At 38.3% G+C, this 23181-nt stretch overlaps 1 protein-coding gene across 3 annotated transcripts in view; it reads right to left on the bottom strand.

Moving 5' to 3' along the window:
- Nucleotides 1–437: 437 nt before the first annotated feature.
- LOC589137 (WASH complex subunit 5) overlaps nt 438–23181 on the bottom strand; it is a 37329-nt gene continuing 14585 nt past the window's right edge. For 2 of the 3 annotated variants that reach the window (XM_030982747.1, XM_030982748.1), the window contains 15 exons: nt 22915–23025; nt 22006–22146; nt 21334–21414; nt 20459–20560; nt 19686–19865; nt 18572–18696; nt 17517–17607; nt 16174–16348; nt 15050–15129; nt 13263–13366; nt 10995–11124; nt 9969–10065; nt 8528–8687; nt 7261–7348; nt 2178–4475 (listed from right to left, as the gene is read on the bottom strand). In XM_030982747.1, the coding sequence (XP_030838607.1) occupies nt 3129–4475; nt 7261–7348; nt 8528–8687; nt 9969–10065; nt 10995–11124; nt 13263–13366; nt 15050–15129; nt 16174–16348; nt 17517–17607; nt 18572–18696; nt 19686–19865; nt 20459–20560; nt 21334–21414; nt 22006–22146; nt 22915–23025 (3012 nt within the window). In that variant the 3' untranslated portion in view covers nt 2178–3128. Of the gene's footprint in view, nt 1128–2177; nt 4476–7260; nt 7349–8527; nt 8688–9968; nt 10066–10994; nt 11125–13262; nt 13367–15049; nt 15130–16173; nt 16349–17516; nt 17608–18571; nt 18697–19685; nt 19866–20458; nt 20561–21333; nt 21415–22005; nt 22147–22914; nt 23026–23181 lie in introns of those variants that run through there. The other variant, XM_030982749.1, reaches the window with a different exon arrangement.

Here is a 23181-nt window from a genome sequence, read left to right as displayed (position 1 = left end):
TTTAATGTACATGTATTGACACCTTTTGGAGCATTGATCTGCTATGCACAATGCTAGCTTGGCTTAACATCGGGCTTACATGCACAGAATACATGTACATGAAAGTTTTAAAAAAATACCAGCTCAACAGTTTAAGAGAAGGTTGAGTTCTGGGAAGAGGTGAAAAAATAATTTGTGAGCGTTATCATTGTTATTATGCAAGGGTGGAAGAACATCAGATAAAACATGTTCCCTGAAAAGCATGGCTCTTCAAATGCCTACATATTCTAAATATGGCATGTAACATCGTAAAAATCGGGACAGATTTTTACACCACGTGTTCGTGTAGTCCCATATACATCCTTCTGTACAGTGCTTGTAACTTTACCAAGACTTGGCCAAATTTCTCATCATTTTGATGATTTCAGAACCTTGCAATACACACAAATACTTATGGTAAATGATCAACCTTTTCTGATAAGATATTACATCGTTTCTTTCACAATGCAATCGCATGACCATAACTCAACTTTATCTTTAACTGCAAAATATGGGTACTAGTCCCAAATGGAGTGTACAGACCAGGAGAGTAAGCTGTGGGAATTCCCATAGAGCAACGAGCACACAACCACCATGGAAACCTTGGCCATTTCCTTGAAGTACCCTATCATCCAGGCACAAGAGCCTCGTAAACAGGCAAATAAAAGCCCCAAAGTAGCATGGTGCCATGGAAATGGTTCAGGAAAAGTTCACATCGTGTTTTTGTCGTTCCTCTGGCAGAATATTGCTAACATACGTGCATGCCATATAGAAAGTTTCTGACAACTTGCTTCGAAAGTTGTGACTGCTCTATACATGTTATGAGTAAAAGTAGTGACACAGTGACAGTTTTCTCCTTTTAAAGATAAAGATGAGTCTCTGTTTACCATCAATCAGTTATCTCTTTCTTAGATAACACCTTGCACTGGTAATCTCTCCCTTGAAAGTAGATCTCCTGAAACTTTGATGAGTGTGAACAGGCCAAGTGGTAATTTCCCATTGATAGCATTTCTGGTTGCTCCTTTATTTGTTTGGTTGCGGTGATCCGCCTACTGGGCATTGCTCTTGTACTCATCAAAGATGTAGGCGGGAATATGAGACTCGATGGTCTGAAATCAAAACAAAATCGAGAGAAAAATGACTAGTACAACAATAATTTAGTTTAAATACAGTATGCACCATGCATCGTGGTACTACGATAGTTTGTGGTGATGACCCCACAGTTTGTCAGAAGCTTGTTTGACATAGTAAAAACAATGTCACAAAATACTAAACCAGTTCACAAATATATCCATTATGCATGCCACTACAACAATAAGCCACTAAGTTCAAAGATAAAACCTGAGCCAAAGCAGACAAACTTCATACTGAATAGACCTGTTTACTAATGTAATCAATTTATGTATGTTTCTCTCCCGACCTTTAACCCTTTAAGAGCGATCCCGCGCACAGCGATTGTTTCCCCTGTGACGGAGCGATTTTCGGTTACATCGCCAGTAATGTAAAATTTGGTGGTGCTTTCTACTTCCATTGCTCATTGCGCTTCATTCAGTCATTTTCGTTATTTTTAGTAAATGTAGAAATGAAAGATCAGACTTTTTGCAGTTTTGTTTTTATTAAAAAAAATGATGTCCTCTTTCTTCTTTCCCCTCTCAGTCTATTCCTCTATCTTCTCATCCCTCTATCTTCTTCTCCCTCTCACTCTATTTTCACCCCTCGCTCTCCCTTCTGCTTCCTCTCACGCTATCTTCTTTTCCCTCTCTCTTCATCTTCTTCCATACATCTCATTCTATCTTCTCCCTCTCACTCCATTTTCTTCCCCCTCTCCGCATCCCCTTCCTTCTTTCTCTCTCTGAATGATTTTAAATTATATGTCCTCTTGCTTCTTTCCCCTCTCAGTCTATCCCTCTATTTTCTTCCCCCTTTCACTCTATTTTCACCCCTCACTCTCCCTTCTTCTCTCCCTCACATTATTTTCTTGTCCCTCTCACTCCATTTTCTTCTCCCTCTCTGTATCCCCTTCCTTCTTTCTCTCTCCGCATTGACTTATAGTGGACAATGTCTATGCTCTTATCTAGGACATACTATCATAAAAAGATGAAATATAAATACATGTACTATAAAAATTAAAAAAAATAAACAACCAATTAAAGGAAAAATAGTTGATGGGTCCATAGCGATTTAATACTAACAATAAAAGAAATCACGTGTACCACAACACCTGATCAAAATATCTTTGCCTGAAAATCAGCAGCTATTACTTTACTTGATAATAATGCATATTATTATTACACCAATAATAAATGGGAAGCAACATGAATGAATCCAATAGAAAGTATCACATGATAGCGAATAATCTGTAGAGCAAATTATTATCAGCAAAATGGAAAAATATAAACATTTCGCATCTAGACCCTGACAGAAAAATGTCATTGTATTATTTGATATTACATTGCAATTATTAAATAATGACAAATAAATTCATATAACGGTAAGGACATGAATAAAATCCCACTGGAGGTATCACATGATAGTTCATTCCAGCTGGAATAGATAATATTTGCTATCTATTGCTCCGCATCCATTACATTGTCAATCTCAAGATGAAACGCAGGAGTACAGGCCGTCTTGTACTTCCTTTTGGTGTGGTACAGTCTGAAGCATGGCTTGTCGCACAGGGGGATGTTCCCACAGTCTCTGCAAACAGTTGATGTTTGGTGACGTTTTCCCTCCCTGTTGGAGCACACCTCACAGTCTCGGAAACATGGCTTCCCATCTACCTTCCTCTTGGGGTTGTTTGCAGGGAAGTGCTTCTCCGTCAGTCTTCCGAGTGGTTGATCAGCCTCTAGTCTTGGTCCCACATGGATAGCACGCGGCTTCTCATACCCTGCGAGAAGGCCAGTGATGATGGATAGCCGAACTTTGTTCACGTCGATCCTCTTTCGTAGGTGAGCTGGCTTCATTGCGTAGAGGGACCTAAGTACAATGACAGCATTGCAGAAAGAAACTTCGAGAAGGGCAACGAAGATCTTCTTCCACCACTTGCAGGATCTGTGGATGTTCAGGGAGTGCCAGAGAAGCTGATCGGCAAGGTCGACTCCGCCCATATTCTATGTGTATTGCTCCATGGCTTTGGGTTTGACATATCTCCTAATGTGGTCTGGACCATTCTTTGCTCTGACTTCTTTGATGAACGTGTCTCCATTGTGCACAGACGTGATAAGTTTTACTGCTCGCTTGTCTGCCCATGAAATGTATGTGATATCCCCTTCCTTTACCACTAAAGGTGGATCGTCCTTCTTGGGCTTGTGTGATTTGATATCATTGGGGACATCTCTCCGGTTGGCCCTCAGTGTCCCACATGCACCGGTGTCTTTGCTAGCCAGCTCTTCAAAAAGACTCGGTGAAGAAAACAGATTATCCATATAAATATGGTGTCCAATGTTCAGGTATCCAGTCGAGACATCCATCACTATCTGGTGCATGGCCCCACGATCATTCTCCAGGACTTCCTGCCCCGTGGAAATGTTCCAGTTCTGGACATAGCCGGTGTTGGCATCGCAAATGCTCCAAGCTATCATCCCCCACTTATGAGGCTGGTTTGGATTATAGCGCCTTAACCCAGTCCTCCCCTTGAATGCTATCACTGTCTCGTCGACACTGACTTCACGACCAGGGTAGAACTTTGCTGCCCATCTATCTGTGAACATGTCCATGACTCCTCTCACCTTGAAGAGTCGATCTCTATTGTCACCTTCAGGAGCATCTTCGTTGATTACCAGGTGAAGAAATGACAACAGCTGCATGAAGCGGTCCCGTGACATGATGCTCTTGATGCCAAAATTAAGCAGTGAGTTTGTACTCCACATTAGGTTGTAAGCCGGCAAGCGAACAAGGCCGGTGTACAAAATGATTCCAAAAACGGCCTTCATCTCTGCTGGATCAGTTGGAATCCAGGTCCTTGCCCTTGACCGAGGAGACAAGTTCTCTTTCCCTCCTACTCTCCTGAAATACTGGTCAGCATAACGATTAGTCTCCACCACTATTCTATCAACTATCTCTGCTGACAAGAAGTCCGAAAAAACTTCACTGGGTGTGACTTCATCAAGAGGTTCGCGAAGAAGAGGTCCAACACGATGATCAAATGCACGACACCACATATCATCATATGCATTCTCCATGTAGTCATTTACGATGTCATTTTGGATGTCCTTTTGTTCTATGTCGCCATCAGACACATCGCCATGAGACACATCGCCATCAGACACGTCGCCATCAGACCCATCGCCATCAGACCCGTCGTCATCAGACACTGCCTCTCGAGCCTCCAAATCAAGAAGAAATTTATTGTCTCCATATTCGCTGTTGTCATCAGCCATGAATCCATCAATGACCTCCTGGATCTCATCCTCGTTGAGGAACCTCCTTCTGGGCATGTCGCCTCCTCTATCAAGACCCTGAAAGATTTAAAAAAAATACTTTGATTAAAAAATAATGTTCATTTAACAAAAAATTGAAAACTCAATCAGATAGTTTAAAAATGACAGACAATGGCCGATATATCCATGGAAATATATTATTGCTTTGATACGAACAAAACTTTAACTGGTATTTTTTTTTTTTTTTTTGTTTTTCGGAAAAGAATGTTGATATTAGTATACACTTTTTCACAGGTTTCACGGCAAACCACGCACAATACAAGTGCATAACAATGGTGGGTTGTTGTGTGAAGTATCTACGGTATGCCCTTGTATTTGGCAGCGATTTGTCGTCTAACCGTTGAAAAAAGTGTATACTAATATCAACGTTTATCAAAAAAATATTCCAAAAATAACAAGAAAATTGACACGAAACGACTTTTAACTCATGATCTTTTTTTGGACATTTAATGAGTATTTACTTCATTTGGGGTATATTTTTGTAGGGTATCTTCACGCAGGAGTTACGGGTCAAATTTTTGATAGGCTTCTGAACAAGCGCCCAATATTCGGCGCTAGTGTACCTCCGTATCCATTTTTTTAAACAGTTTCATATCCATTTCTAGCAAAAGAAATTTAGCCCAATTTTTTTACTCATTTTAATCATAATCATATATCACAATTTCCACCTGAATGTGGATCACATCCGACATCGGGAAGCCTCCATTTAGGGCTTCGATGTTGACGTCGTTGCTCAGTACCGTCTCTATGCTATAGCTTTGCAACTCAAACTGAAGCTATCAGTCCAAAATTATGCAAACTTCTTGTATGGTTTATGGGTATTACGCGCATGCACGATACCATAACCCATACGAGAAGTTTGCATAATTTTAAACTGATAGCTTCAGTTTGAGGTGCAGAGCTATAGAGTTTAGCGCGGAGACGGTACTGAGCGACGACGTCGACATCAAAGCCCTCAACGGAGGCTTCCCGATGTCGGATGTGATCCAAATTCAGGTGGAAAATGTGATAGAAATCTTTATGATTATGATTAAAATAAGTAAAAAATTGGGCTAAAATTCCTTCGCTAAGAATGGATATGAAACTGCTAAAAAAAAATTGGATACGGAACTACACTAGCGCCCAATATTCAAGGTCAAAACATAAATAGCATTGACCTCTTACAAACCAAGGCTTTTCATTGTTCAAATTTGTTCATTCACCGTGGCTTTCTTCCCACAAAAAAGTAAAGATCTAGCGTCAGATCTACATGTATAATTAGACTAGTTTATTCAAGCGAAGTGACTGAATTTATTCTCTATTTATTCACTGGAACAACCTTCCTTCTTCAATTGCCAATAGGCTAGCCAATCCCCAATACTGACCAAACCATACAGATACAGATACAGAACTTACAAAAATCAACACTTCATTTCTATACACGAAAGTACAGCAATGGGACCAGAGAAATACGAGCTTGGCTTACCTCGGCCTCGGTGGTGTCTATAAATGTTGTTGTCTCGTTGGAACACTATGTCGATAATGCTTAGATCAGTGTATGATGAAAAAATGCCACACCGGTAGAGTAGATAAATATAAATAAGCAATTATGGTCGAAATAGAACTGATAATACGAATATCTGAAATGCGGAAGCGTGGAACTTGGAAGTAGTGTTTCGTCGTCAAGCAAGAATCCTGGGAAGACTATAGAACCGACGCGCGCGTACGCGTCTGTCTCCAGTTGTATGGGTATTTCGAGGGCCTTTTTCGATCCGAACACTAACTGAGGGTAAAGTTGAAATGAAATCACTTTTTCTCTATTTTTTTCCACGTAACTCTATTATTTTTTTGATAGATGAGATGAATGAATATATCTAAATAATACTTCAAAGAAGTTAAGCACATAATAGCTAATAATAAGCTGGAAAACTTTGTCAATATATTAGGGATACTTCTCGGCTTCTGTAGAAGCCCGTCGTCTCCAAAGTGTTAAAGGGATCGTTTAACAATGTTAAATGTGAGATGCACGGCCCTACGTGTTATCAGTGTCTGTCATATGGTGTAATTTTGAAGCCCTTAAAAAAAGCTTCAAAATGATCAAGAAGTGCCTCAAAAAATTAAAAATCTTTGACCGGTTTTACCATAACTCATTTTCCCCAATAGACTGTAGTGTTATGAAAACCGTTAGACAAACACAAAATTTGGTTTCGATTTCCAATCATAAATATCTTGATAATCAGACAGGCGATTAGCTACATGCCAGGGGGTTCCTGACTGACCTAAAGGTTTATAATTCTCATTGCAGCATGAGCTAAATCCAGGATTTTGTTTCAGAATCTGAGACAAAGTTACTGGATCCCTTTAAGTACCATCTATTCCATCCACCTGCCATGCAAATTGACATCTCTATGGATGGAATTCACGTCGCTATGTCAGACAAACACCGACAAGCTTTCCAGTCACCAAGAGAAATTTTGTACAAAAATATCACCATCAAGGTCATCATAGTCACAAATATCATTATCATCATGGTCACCATTGTCATCAGCATCGACATCTCTGTCACCACAAACATCCTTGATTATCATCATCAACATCATCATTAACACCATTATGAAAATCAGCAATGACCACAATCACCATCATCATCATCATTGACATTTCTGTCACTATTAACATCGCTATCGTCACCCTAGACATCGATATTGTCACTATCATCATCAAGGCCATCACTTTCACAAATACCATTATCAGCATCACCATTATCATCTTCACAATGTCATCATCACTATCATCATTTTACTCAGTGCTATTATATACTGACCTGTCTTGGGAGGGCTGCATAGTGCACAAAGTCATCTAGGAAAGCCAGGATGCAGACTGCCTCCTGAGGAAGCTCAGATGCTCGTCCACTGAAATGAAAATATGCAAAGAAATAGAAACATTCAGATTTAAAGCCCCACTGCACTACTCAGCTACTTGTGCCCTCTATATAGCAAACAATGCCTAATCGGTGACCATTGGTCCCCCACAAACCCCTTTTTCTTATGTTAATTGAGAGCTGATTTGATAGGATAACCACCTGTCAGTGACCATGCAAGGAGGTCTAATTCCTCCGGGCCAAACTAGTGCTTTGGGACTTTAAAACTGTCATTCATAAGACAGTCAATGACAGCTGTTTCTGCAAATTGTAAAAAATCAAAGCTCTAGCAAAATCTAATTACTTTGAAGCAAGAACTTTTGGCTACCAGTAATCTCCATGACTCGTGAAGTTCTTGAAAGTCAAATTTTCTTGTTTAGGCCCAACAACTGCCTATGAGAAACGGAGGTGAGAATTATCTAATGGTCAGCTTTCTGTCTTTTTGACTAGATCTCAGAAGGCATCTACTGAACCCTAGTGTGAAACTGGGGATCAATTGCATACTTCAGACGGTCGTGCATCAGATGTAGACTGATCAGATCTGGATGAAACAGGACTGTAAAAGCTCACCTAAAGTTTAGTTCACACAACACACTAATCACTGCAGCAATTTTAAGATTGTTTTATGGGTAAATGAATAGCAAGTGTATCAAAGGTCTCAAAGCATAATCACTAATCTATCTGTTATAGGATAAAGAAGTGTGGGATGAACTATGATTATCTCAGAGATATTTAAAAGTGAGTTTACAGTATCATATCGAAATGAGGCTTAATATGATATTTGATATGACCCATCCAACCCATCAACAGGTCTAAGACCCATCCATCCCGACAGGTCCAAGACTAGCCCATCTAAATAGGTCCTGACCTAAACCATCCAAACAGGTCCAGGACTAACCCAACCCAACACACTCTAGAGGAGGCGCGATAGCTCAGGTGGTAGAGCAGTGGACTCGTATTCCGGCGACCTGGGTTCGAAACCAAGGCGATGCGCTAGTGCTCTTTGGTAGGGCATTAATCGTCATTACCAGGTCTCTCGGAGAGGACCTAAATTCGTCGGTCATCTGGTTGCTTACTAACAAGCATTTATGCTTTCTTGGCAGTCAGGTAAAATAACCACCCAAACAAGTCCAGGACTAACCCAACCTAACATGTCTAGTCTAGGACTTACCCAGCAGCGGTGGACTCTACCAGAGACCTGACGTACTGTCCAAGAAGTGCTAGGAACTGATCAGTATTCTCTGAATGGAACTGCTTGAGGAGGGTCAGGACTCCGACGATGAAAGGAGGTCCATCGATCGGATCCTTCGGTAGTTTGCCAATGATGCTCCCTAAAAAAGACAAGAATAGATTTTTATTTGATTTGAGTAATTTAGCGTAAGTGCCATATTGCCATACATGTACATCAAATTAAAAAATATATATCAGGAATGGTTGAAGAAAGAGGGGCAAAATACTTTAAAAGACATCAAACTTTCTTGAAATATTTATTGGAAGTCAAAGTAGAAGGTACCAGACCAAGAGCGACATTAAGAACAACTTGGAGGGGAATATTAGGACATGGAGTGGAATGACACTGCTTGAGTGTACTAGGGTGGCAAGAAAACAGAGATGTGTGGATAAATGTTACAATCAACCTCCAAGCTTGGAGAAGATACCTTGATAGATACAAGATATGTAGATATACATGTCAAATTGTCATGTTAAGAGGAATAATTTTCTTTCTTTATTCAATGTCTTTTTCTTTGCACTACCGGTCAAATCATAAGAAGCACTCTCTAAGCATTTACTTGATGGAAAAGATACATGACACAATCTAACCACAGGCAAGAATTTTCTATTGCTTCTATGGTAATTTTTTTCTCATGAATACTGAAATTAATTGAATTGAATGTCAAAAAGTCTGAAAATAAGAGATTAAACCACAGAAATGGTAATTCATGTTAGAAACCTGGAACAAACATGCCTACGTGTACCGGAATGACCTCTGTTTGGACCTCAATTTTTCCCATGCCATTCATGGCAAATCCTGCCCAAGCATTCAAGGAATGCTGAACAACATGAACATGAACATGTACATGTATATCAAAGTTTGGAATAAAAGTGTTACTTTCACCTATTTGAAGAAAAAACACAACAACAACAACAACCCCACAACAAAACAACAACAACTTCAAAAGCAGTACATTTAGGGTAAATTGTATTAGCATGCCTGATCCAATAATGGAAAACACTTAGAATATAAAGGAAAATTTTCCTCTATAAATCCATCCACAACTTAATTGTTGTTGATACTCACCACTACCAAAACGGATCATCTGGAGTAGGGGTATCTACAAGAATACGGTCTTCAGTATCATTCAAGATGTTATCCGCTGTAAAGGACTGTTATAAACACTCCCTATATCCTAGGACATTACACAAATGGAACTTTCTCCCGACCCATATTAGAAATACCCCAACACTTGGAGCCTTTAAAGATAACTTACAAAAGCTCAACATGGGCAAAATAAATTAAGTACACTGCTCAGTCGACTGCACCTGCATATTACATCCCAGCTGAGGAGTTTATGCAGTAGCCGACCAGAACCAGAACCAGAACAAGAACTTACCCACAGTCTTGACATACTGCAGCTTGGGGAGCTGGGCCGCAACAAAGAGGAAGGTGAAGAGAGAGAAATATGGTAGCCTCTTGGTCGTAATATAAATCTATAATTGAGAAAGAGAGAAAGAAAAAAAAGGAAATAAAAATGTCAGTACTGAAGGTTGCGGCAATGATTTGGAAAATTTAAATAAAATGAAATCTTAAAGCCCCACTGCACTACTTATAGCTCCTTGGCCCCCCTATATAGCAGTCAATGCCTAAGCGGTGACCGTTGGTCCCTCATGGTCCCCTTTTTCTTATGTTAATTGAGAGCTGATTAGATGAGATAACACCTGTCACTGACCATGCAGGGAGGTCTAATTCCTCCTAGCCAAACTAGTACAGATATGCTTTAAGATTGCATGTCTCCTTGGTTCCAGAACATTGGATAAATAATGATTCTTGAATTGAGATCTGAATATTGTACTCTGTGGGGTTGAATTTGATCAGAACTGCCCTCAATTCTGTCTCAATCAAAATATTGCAGATGTCACTATGGAAACTACATGATTCCTTCATGATTTGAATGTCATGAAATTAGCTACAGTCACACATGTCTATAGCGACTGCCAAAGGGAAACACAAAATGTGGTCTTTGTAGGCAGATGGTCACTAAAGCAGGTTTGACTGTACTACAGAAGCTTATCTTTCAAGATTTAGTATTCTAAAATGTTCTTTTCATACAAAATATGAATCTTCCTAACCAATACTACTGAAACGTAAGGGGGTTATCTTCTTTGGGGTAGAAAGGTTGGGGCAATAATAAGGGGAGAACAATTGCGTGGGGTTTTAGCGATAGAGCAAGTGGGTGGGGCTTTGATGAGAGAAGAATGGAGATTGCGTTAGCGAGGGTATTACTGATACCAACATACTTAGTAAGAGGAGAGCTCATATGTAAGGGGGTTATCTTCCTTGGGATACGGAAGGTTGGGGTGATAGATAATAAGAGGAGAACGATTAGGAGGGGTTATATTGAGAGAACTATCGATGTTACCTTGCCGAGGGGGTTTCCGATACCAGCACATTCCAAGTATGATGAAAGCTCATACATAAGAGGGTTATCTTCCTTGGGGTAGGGAAGGTTGGGGTCCTGGTAGTGAGCTTCTACATCTGCCATCAGACTCCTAGAAAAGATAAATAGAAAAGAAAAAAGAAAAGAAAAAAAAGAAAATAAACAACAATAGTCTTATGTCCACTTATTTTGTGGTGATTGTCTTATGGTATCTGGTTCTTTCTGCTATTACTAACACTAGTAAATGGTCAGAACAAGATTTTTCAATTTTGTTTGAAATACATTGACAAACGACTTGTGTCGCATTGGGAAAATTGCATGGAATGATTGTAATCACATGTGATAGGTTTGAAAAGTTAATGGTAGACTGAATTTAGTGCAATAAATAAGATAGGTCAAGACAATTCTGGATTTTAAAAATTGCTATAAATAAGAGAGTAAACTTGAGAATTATGTTTCGGTGATCCAGCTCTACTCAAGTTTCAGCAACATTCACTCTGGGCTATAGTGTGACAGTCTAGACGAAGAAGAGGTTATAAATTACATGAAATTAAGTGAGTGGATTCATAGTTGGTTTAATAATAGTAATAGGTCCGTTTTTATAGCGCAGCTAATAAACGAATATACTCTATTGTGCTTAATACAAAGTACGGTATCATACTATTTCCCCCAGCTGTAGCTGAGTCGCCATGATCAGGCTTAAGGGTAAAGGGTAGGAAAAGAGTTGGGTACACAAATGAAGTAAGGGTTTCATTGAGCGTAGGAGATTAACCACAAAGTAGTTGTTGCCAAACCATATGTCATACAAAAATCAAGAGAAACCGGACCTAAGACTTCTGCATGCTCAGGTTATCACCACATCCTAATCCAATTCATGCTGACTTTCAAACCACAACACACCAAGACAGAAAGTCCCATAACCAACTGAAACTTGTGGCCTAAACAAAAATATGAAAGCATTAGCTTCAAGAAATGTGGTAAGATTCTTTAAGTGTGTGTGTGTGTGGGGGGGGGGGGGGGGGGATAGTCAAAATATGCAAAGTGCCCTAGCAATTTATAAGCATTAGGTGATTTTTTTTAAGGGGGCAGGGGTGCTTAAGCCTCAGGAAAGCCCTATATATGACAGACCCACCAGTTTCTGGGTGGGGGGGGGGGGGGGGGGGGGGGGGGGGGGGGGGTAATTGACCAAAGACGTCAAATACACCACCAACTCAAAAATTGTTGTTTTAACCCTATTTAGCCCAGGGGGGTGCTTCTAAAGCCCCCCCCCCCTCGACATTTTTCGTGATAATTTTATAACGCAAGAAAATCTTGCACTGAAATTTTGTGACTTTTTTCTTTCGAGTCTTGCGCATCTTTTGAAAGAAATTTTTCAAAAATCGGACCTACCATTACAAAGTCACGTGTCCTTTTGTCTTTGCATGTCAGCCTGAAAATCGCTCATTTTTGTGATTTGTATACAAAACATATGGAAATCTCATTTTTCAAATAAAGAGATAAAGCATTGGTTATTTGGTCTTGTTTATAGTTTAGGTGTTTATTTTTGGGGTCAAAATAGTTGAATTATAGTTGGCAATGAGATAAAACAACAAAAACAATAAAATACATAAGTTAAAAAACAAAGAAATACATAAGAATTATCAAAACAATAGATAACATAAGGAATAACCCTGGTTTTTCAATTTTTTGTGTGTTATTATTACAAATGGTCTAACAAATATATGTAGTGAAAAAGAATGCTTAAATATGAATAATGTCTGATTTATGGGCAAAAATGTGAATGTAATGACCTAATTTGCATAAATTACCATAAATATGCAAATAAGTGAATTTTTCAAAAAATTGAAATTACCATAGTATTCTATACACTTCACTTGACATGTATGCAAATTTTTGTGGCGATCGGGCTCTTCACGGCCGAGATCATAGGGGGGGGGGGGGGGCCTTAGAAGGCCCCCCCCCCCCCCCCCCCCCCCCCCCCCCCCCCCCCCCCCCGAGCTATGCAGTTTCAAAATAGCCCGGGCTAAATAGGGTTAAGTTTTTATCATGTTCTATAAAAAAATGAAAGATAATTGTAAAATACTGGGGAGCAAAATCTGAATGCAGGAGGATAAAATTAATTAAAAGAAAATAAGCCTAGCTAGTAAGACACAGAGACATGAAACAGATAGTTAGGCAAATACAGTACAGGGACAAACACATCAGTCTAAACACACACAAAAAGAAAAAGAAAGATTGCTTGATTCTTACTTGTTCATTGTCTCCAAGGCACTCGCTAGAAACTTGGAATCAAACTTGCATGAGAAGTTGAGTTCATTGGCTATCTGCCTCCTTAGTAACTGCATCTGACCAACCTACAAACAAAAGCAATTGAAACATATAATCACATTACCAACTATTGTTCTGAAAGTGTCACAGTTGCACATTAAAAAAAAACATAATATTTTGTAGTACAGGGCCTGTATTAAATTTGATACTTAGAATAAGTATCAAATTTATTAAGTATATTGCTAAGCTAAGAACTTTAGTTATCTCGTATTCAGATCACATTTTAGACAACATTCGTAAGACAAAATCTAAGTAAAATATTTACCGATACGCATTGTGACATCACACGGTCCATCAAAAGTAACGCACCATTAATGCGTTGCAATAAATGCGCGCTTATATAATTGTGCGCAGATTATGATACTGCGTTAGAAAACCATATGGCTGTCAATCAAGGACTCCAGATAATTGGCTTAATTCTGGTAGGGAGCTGTCTTAAATTTAGGGTAAAATACTTAGCCAAAAGTTTGAACTGAATACCAAAATTGGCAAACTTTTATCTAAGCCGAAGACTAAGTAAAATACTCATATTTCAAATTTAAGTATGGAATTGAATACGGGCCCAGTACTCTAAATGTAAGCATGACATTCAAATCTCTTAACAAAGCGCATGCATGTTGTCTGGATGTCACAGATGTACATTCAAACAAACACAAACTAATAATCTTGTAGCATACGGTACTCTATATGAGAATGAATTTCTCTTGTCTAATAAAGAACGTTATGTGCTAATGTGACAGCTACATTTCTAAACAAGACTTATGTTTTGTTGTTGAATACCCTGTACATGCATGATTATTTGCTCTTCATTAATGAAGTACATGATGTCATTGACACACATTAAACAAACATAAGTCAAATCGTTCTAGCATCATGTACATGAGAATAAGTTGCCCTTGTTCCAAGGGGCAAATATCTTTGCATAAATGTGGCAGTTTCACATTTGAACAAACATAAACTGATATTTTTGGATAAAGAGACGTAACAAGGAAAATGACATCTACATGTACAATATTTATTATTTGTTCACTTTTCTCAACTCTTGGTAACGTTAGGGACAGGAAATGACCAAATACCTTGGACTTTCCCTCATTCAAACAGTGAACCCTTTACAGAAAGACTTTATAGATTGAGAAATCAATTGTGAAAATCAGCAGATATTGCTTCACAAATTGATTTATTTGTTTCCTCTTAGGAACTATAGACGGTATTATTGGAATTAAGAGGAAGTTGTTAATATATTTCGAGACGATCAAATCTAGAAGTCATTCACTCATCAAAACCGAAAGTTAACAAATTACAATAGAATACGTATATTTAGAGGTTGAAAATGATTTTAATTGGTAACATTCATAAAAAATTAACTGGAATTGAGAGCAACTGTTAATAGATTTGGAGACAATCCAATGCAGAAGTCATTCGCTCATCAAAACCGAAAGTAAACAAATTACAATAGAATACTTGTAATTAAGGGTTGAGAATGATTTTAATTGGTACCATTCATTCAGAAAAAAAGGTGAAATTACCAAGTGTCTATGATGATTGTGAAACAACATCTCTATTGCGTAAGCACATTGCACAATTACCATTGTTAAAAAGCCCTCTCTGCATCAAAACCACTATTTCCTTTACAAAAAAATAGCTTGGTCATTGATTTCTATTAATAATCATATAGAATAACAGAAAAGTAAGATTTAAATTTCACTGACCTTCAAGACAACATTGATGAATGGTACCCACATCTTAGCAGCTTTGGTCATGTAGTGTGAGTACAGTTTGGAGGGGTTAGCTGCAAAGAGATGGGGTAAGAATGCCGTTATGAACTGAATGAAACATAAACATATGACTTTAAAAGTGCATTGCCTTGCATTATTAGCACTCAGCAGGTCAAATAAACTACTGTTTAATCAGTGATTTACTATTCATAGTTCAACTGTTAAGAAAGAATTTGAAATGAGACAAGATTTGTTTCCTCCTTACTCCTTCCTCCTCCCCCTCCGCCTTCCACTCCCCCTCATTCATTAATATGCATTTTATTGCATCTTAATTTTGTACACACCAGAGATACCCATATGAGCAGATTAGCCATGTTGTGAGTGTGTGTCCAGTGCACAAAGGTTAGTCAGTGTGATATTGATGGGCACTGACTAACCTTCGTGTACTGGAAATTTAGTCAGTGACCATCAATATCGCACTGACTATTAAACCTGAGTCAGGGCATTATTTGTTTTATAAGACGGGTCAGAAATACATTCTTACAATATAGTCTAGATCTAGAGTATAGATAGATAGATAGTAGATCTAGATCTAAGTTAGATCTAACTAGATCTAGGCCTAGAATATTCTAAAGTAAGATTTCAAGAAAAGATTTATGCACAAATTAAATTTGGCTGAATTTTGCGAAAGCGATATCAGTAGATATCGAGCATTGGTTATCAATTTTTGATGGGAGATGTTTTGCACGGTGGGAAAAATAAATGCCAATTGACCAGATTCGTAAACCTATCTTATGATACCCTATTAAAGCCATGAGTTATCACTTATTGATGGGAAAAGTTTTGCATGGCAGGTGTGGTAGGAAAACAAATGTGTTCATGGTTTTTTTCAAAACCTTATTCTTATCTTCAATATCACCAGCATGATGGCAATGATAATGGTCATGCATCAGGCTCATCATTATCATAATCACCATTGTACCTCCACTAATCACCACCAACATCATCATCATTTTCATCATTATCTTTGGCGCCATCAATCATCACCTCAATAATCATCATCTTCATTATCATCACCACCATCCCCACTATCATTCCCATCTAGTTCTACTACTTACTAATGATGCCCTTGACCGGATTGAGAGACTTCATCAGACCTCCAAACATCTCCAGCCAGGCCTTGTCCCTTAGGACGCCCTTTTCGATGATGGTCAAGAAGTTCTGGAGCTCTCTGACCATCATGAAGCACAGCAGACGGTCAAGACCGGTCAGTCCATAGGTACCGATACTTTGCTGCAACAAGAAAAAAGAAAGTGAAATGAAATTGGACGTTGTTTATTGATTTATAAATCAAGACCCTGTATTATTAATATGAAGTGATTTGTAAGGCCAAAAATGCAACCATATCTCCTTCAAAGCCCCACTGCACTATTTATAGCTACTTGCGCCCTCTTTATAGCAAACAATGCCTAATCGGTGCCCGTTGATCCCCCATGATGCCCTTTTTCTTATGTTAATCGAGAGCTGATTTGATGAGATAACCACCTGTCAGTGACCTTGCAGGGAGGTCTAATCCCCCTGGCCAAACTAGAGCAGACGAGCATTAATAAAGGACTGTATCTCATGTAATTTTTGCATACAAATAAAAGGAAGATCAACATTTTTCGTAACATTGATTGGAACCTTTCTGCTACTGTACAGACTTCAAGGCTCCATTGCATAAAGAACAAAATGTGATGCAGTGTAGATGCAGATGCCCACAAAATGGAGAAAATCTGAGATTCTTTCAATCTAACCCTAACCCTAAACCTTACATAAAATTCAATCATAATCCTGACCCTCTTCCTACATGTAAATCCTCTAATTACTGTATAAAGTCCATTAAAAATGTTGTCGAAGCTATGTGTTGCACCATAGCTCCTGAAGCACCGAGCGTGTTGGATATAGGCACTATCACTAGGGTTTTTAAAAAGGGGGCAAAGGCTTCAACTGACAGATTTCCATCTATGGAATGAAGGCAGCCTGCACATATTATGTCATTATTTGTGTCAATTTCAGATTTTTATTCCCCTGTTCTTCCCAAAATAAGTCTTCTAGGTTTCTGGGTGATATCCTCCACCCTGGAAGAACAAACCAGGGCCCCGTTGCACAAAACATCCCATTGATGGTAACTTTGCCATCAATGGCAACTACCATGGAAACCTTAAATTTGATTGGCCGTTGAGCCCTGTTACCATGGTAGCTACCATCGATGGCAAAGTTACCATCAATGGTAAGTTTTATGTAACAGGGTCCAGGGCTCTACACAATGTTGTTTCCTTGCTGATCACGGTAAGCTCAGATATTTTGCCTCTCATGAGGCCAAGGTCTGGATACACCACTGAGCACTATGCAAGAAGACAGTATCAACACTCTATACAGTTCCACAACTGGATTGGATAGAGCTGATTGGTAGACTCACCTGTAGTTTGGAGAAGACCTTCATGTCCAGGACCTCTGCTCTTGTCTTCAGGTCATACCATGTCTTCATGGCATCTATGTAGGTGGTGGTCCTGGGCAAAAAGGAAAAGAGTTGATCATTATTAAAAGCCCCACTGCACTACTTATAGCTACTACTTGCGCCCTCTATATAGCGGACAGTGCCTAATCAGTGACCATTGAACCCCCATGGTCCCCTTTTTTGTATGTTAATTGAGAGCTGATTGAGTGACCTTGCAGGGAGGTCTGATCTCTCCGGGCTAAAGGAGTGCAGACAGGCTTTAAAGCCAAACACAAAGAGGACTTAATGTTTAAAAGAATCAGTTTTCTCTCATTAAACAGATATCTGTCTTCAAGTCACACCATGCCTTCATAGCTTTCTCACCCCTCCAATTAAGGGTCGACAGGGGTCAAATTTGCAGCAGTTACAGTGATGACGTAACATGTGGACCCGATCGGCTCCCCTACATAGCTGAGACGATGAGCTGTGCTTAATCAATGCAAAGTCAAAGCCAAAAAGCTGAGCTTTTTAATAGGCTCCTCACATTTCACCCTGTATAACCTTCTATTCAATACAATTAATTTCGACATCTTTTCAAAGAACTGATTATATAATGCGACACTTTTAGTATATTTCATATTATGTTCTAATTTTGTCAATTATGTGAATTCTTTTTTGTGAAATGTGAAACAAAATAAACTTGAAACTTGAACTTAAATATGCATAGTCTACATAAGATGATGTCATGAAGTCGATAGCTAGTTTAGGTTAATTAGTTAGGTCGACAACTTCCTATTTTCAAGCTTTAGATTTCAACTTTTCAGAGAGCTGTCACTTCTACGACAGACACTAAAATGGCATTTAATTGATATTATTGTAATTTGTGGCTTATAAGCTTTTCTTTCATTAATAATTCATCTATTTCATTTTCACTTCCGACAGTGTCTTTAACATTGTTTCACTCACATAAAAGATAACATAGTTTTCAGACTACCACCCTTTTTTGCATACAGGTGGTGACTGAAGGTTTGACTTACTTTGGATCAGTGATGCGAAGGATCTCCCTCACTAGCCGTCCCATGAAGTTGATGGAGTTATCTACCGGGGGGAACTTTGGGATGGGGATGGTGGTGGACTGGTATACACTCTGCCAATCATGCACCTGCCAAGCCAAGTCAATGAAGGATTAACATATGTGATATAGCTTTATAATAATAATAGTAATAACTCTGCCAACATATAGGCACCCTTGGCGCACAGATCTACAAATCATACACATTACAAAATACATGTATGGTTATTAATCAAATTTCAACAGAACTAAGATATTACAAAATGAAAAGGCGACCAATGGTCAACATAAACTACAGATATATTACTAATAACCAAAAGTAATACAAACTATTCTTACTCAAATAATAATCTTAACATTAACAGGTGTGGTAAGAATGAAATTGAATTTTGAGTTCTGGCAACAATCAAAAATAAGTTTTTACCAGAATTCAACAAAATAACCTGATTGATTGAACAACTGGCTAGTGGATGATTCACTGAATAAGTAGCCGATTGATTAATTGATTTGACTGATATGCAATGAAATAAAAAATAAATTGCCCTGTCAGAAGATGAATCACTTATTTGTTGCTTGATTAATCATAATAAACTCAAATCATATAATATCAAATCAAATTAATCAATTGACTGGGTGTTAAATCGATCGGATGATTAATTAATTCAACTGGTCGATGAACTATTTTATTATATAATTAGCTAGTTGCTTCAAATTATTAATTGATCACTTGATAGATTGATCATCAGTTGATTAAATCATTAGAATAAATGATTGACTAGTTGCTTGCCGATTGATTAATCAGATTATTGGTTGCTTGATTAATTGATGAGGAGGCGCGATAGCTCAGGCGATAGAGCAGTGGTCTCGTAATCCGGTGACCAGGGTTCGAAACCAAGGCGATGCGCTAGTGCCCTTTGATAAGGCATTAATCCTCTTTACCAGGTCTCTCGGCGAGGACCTAAAGCCGTTGGCCGTCTGGTTGCTTACTAACAAGCATTTATGCCTACTTAGCAGTCAGGTGAAATAACCACTACCACAACCACCACCACATTAATGAGATTAGCTGAAGATGGTCCTACCTTGGTCCTGAGGAAGCTGTTGCATTCTTGCTCCATGTTGTAATTGATGATCCTTGAGACCTCCTCCTGCCAGATCTTAAGACCATGGATATCTACATAGTCCTGGATGTACTCGAACGACCTGATGAATCCGTCCATCCTAGCTCCAAGTGCTTCAAGCTTCGGCATCAATTCACAGACCTAATATGGAGGAGCAATTCACATTGAATTACCATTAACAACAATAATAATAAAAACTATTTTTATGTATCATCTTTCCAGTCACTGCAAGATCTTGAGACCATGAAAATGTACATAGTTTTTTTTTCTTTCTTGAGGAATAGTTATATATTTTAATCAATGTGTAATGCAACCGAGGTGAAGTTTAAAAATGTATACCGGTACTGTTTAATTGTTCTATCATATTTGCATAGTCACATGGATGATAACACACTGGTCACTGATCCATAATGTACCCAAACCAAGAAAAAAGTAATAATAATAATAATAAATTTATATAGCGCAGCTTTTATACAAAATATATTCAGCTGCGCTGGTTAAGAGCTCCTTTTCACATGAAAAAAGAAATAAAACAAAAACAAGAAAGACAGAGAAAGGGAGAAAGAGGGATGACAAAAACAAAACTAAACAGAAGATTGAGACAAAAATAGGAAAAGAGAATGACAGACAGCGCAAGAAAAAAGAGAGATATATACACAAACACACATATAGAAAGACGTGGAGGGAAAGAGAGATAGAGAGACAGATACAGAGAAGCAAAGAAGAAGACAAACCTTGGCCTTGGGATTGAAGATGAGAGAGCTATGAAGAGCGCTGGCTACCTGGGCGACCAATTCTTTCCTGATGCCATCCTCAAGAAGCTGCTTGGGATCAATCTATAAAATGGAAATAAAGTGCATAAACATTTGAACAAAAACATTCAATATCTAGGCTACAATGCAAACTGGCTGGTAAACTTCAAGTTCTTAATATTCAACTCACTTCTACATATTATTGGCTGAATGCAGTCATGTGTGATTCATTTATTGAGACAATAACATATGTTTATCATCATCATCTCCATGTCTAATATCATTATCATTACCCTCTTGTATAACTCTTATCACCATCTCTACCGCCATTTCTATCCCCTTCACAGCTATTATGATTTCATCCACCTCCTCATCATCATTTACCTAATTATTATCTTTACCATCAATATTATCACAATCAAGGTTATCACAATCATTATAATCACTATCACTACCACCACTGCCGCTACCATCATCATCATCATATTTATCATCATAATCACCACCATTATCACCATCATCACCACCATTATCATCATCAACCTCATCATCATCTGATCACATACCTTGATGATTCCTACAAGAGTTGTCTTCATCATGAGGATGCCTTCTGTAAAGACTGAGATGGACATCATCATTATCATCATCATCACCACCACCACCACCCTCATTATCATCATCATCACCACCACCACCCTCATTATCATCATCATTACCATCAACACCATCATCATCCTTATTATCATTGTCACTACCACTACAATTACCATCACCATCATCATCATCATCATCATCATCATCATCATCATCATCATCATCATCATCATCATCATCATCATCATCATCTAATTACACACCTTGATGATTCCTACAAGAGTTGTTTTCATCATGAGGATGCCTTCTGTAAACACCGAGATGGAATGGGTTAACCTTGCAACCTTGGTAGAGATAAAAAACAGAAAGCAAAGTAGATTTCTCACAAGATCTACCCAAATATAGTATACTGTGCTCTTAGCTAAAAGGTTGAATCACCATCACTGCAAATTCAGTTGCAGCGAACAAGCAGAAGCGATGGTTTTGGAGAGGAGCCAAGCATTTTAGCAGGTTAACAATATGCATTGATATATATCCATCACCAAATTAAGTACCGGTCCAGTAAACTCACTTCACAAAAATGCTTTGGGAGGACAAGAGCATTTTTGCAGGTACAAAGTATGTATTGACATGTCTATTACTGTTGATGGTAACCTGTTGGGAAGATTTTACCCTTGGGTTCTCTCAATGCTGAGTAAACTGCAATGACTTCCACATCTTACCAGGTACCCATTTAACACCTGGGTAGAGAGTGCAGAAAAATGTAAATTAATGTCTTGCCTAAGGACATTAGTGCCGTGGCAGGATTTGAACTCTAAACCATGTGATCCACAGTTGTGTGATGTAACCACTAGACCACGACACCTCTGTTACTGTGAAATGATTACATGGTACTTTTAATATGGTCAAATTGTTGCAATATTGCAGATATCTACCTCGTATCGCTGGTCTAGCTGAGCATAGTCTTTGAGCTTATCCTTTTCTAGTCGTGTTGGGACCTCTTTGATGTGATGCGTCTGAAGCTGGATGATTTGAGAGAGGAGAGCAAACATGGTCTGGGGGATGATCTGAAGAACCTGCAATCGAAAGGGAAAATAAAAATACGGTATTACATTTAAGGCGCACCTGTGTATATGGCGCACCCCTATTTTGAAGACAAGAACAACAACAACAACAGCAACAAAAAAAAGAAAGAAAAAAAGATTACTTTCAAACCAAGATGACAGAAAAATTTGAGTGTTGTTCTAGTTTCCGAGTGGTGAGTCAACACACCGATTACTGACATGGGAGACATTGCCAGGCATAGCGCCATAAATCGAAACTAAAAAAAAAAAAAAAAATTGTACATGTGTATAAGATGCACCACCAACTTTCAATTTTTTTCGGCGGCAAAAAAGTGCACCTCATACACAGAGATTTACGGTTAGTTGTCTTTGAATTTTGGAAATGACAGAAAATAACTTCAAAGAATCAAACCAAGCCTATACCAACATTTCATAACTAAAATAAGGTGGCTCCCAAACATTTAAGTTGAAAAGTGAATGAATACTGAACAAAAAGATATGTAAAAAAGAGCTAGTCATCTCAACAATGTGTCAAACAACATAACATGGTTTGAGTGAATGATACTTCCAGAAAGATTTTGTTATATTGTTTACATTTTGCTGATCCAAACTGCCAACCTAATGCATGATAAACAACACCAAACAATCAGTCACTTTTTCACAAAATGAACATCCATCAAAATTCAAGAATTAATTCAGTTGTAACTTATGAGGGAAAAAGAATAAATTGAACAATTCAACCATAGTTGTATTTTCTACAAATCAAGAGTGTCAGCTTACCTTACGAACATAGGCTACCAACTCATTGGAGTAATACTGCGATACGCTGACCAGATCAGGGCTATTCGCTTGGTTGATCCGGATCAGTGGCAAATCAAGAGCTGAGGCAAGCTAGATTAAATATAAGAGGTCATAATTACAATTTCATTAAAATCATGAAAACTCTAAAATGATTATATAACACATGCTCAAGCTACAATTGCCATATGATTAATTTATTAACTTCAACCCTTGACTAAACACTATATAATCCTAAACTTATATATT

The sequence above is a fragment of the Strongylocentrotus purpuratus genome, unplaced genomic scaffold (genome assembly GCF_000002235.5).
Source record: "Strongylocentrotus purpuratus isolate Spur 01 unplaced genomic scaffold, Spur_5.0 spur5_scaffold_13, whole genome shotgun sequence".
NCBI lineage: Eukaryota > Metazoa > Echinodermata > Echinoidea > Camarodonta > Strongylocentrotidae > Strongylocentrotus > Strongylocentrotus purpuratus.
Note: the sequence above shows the minus strand (reverse complement) of the source record. Positions and strands in the feature narration are given on the sequence as shown.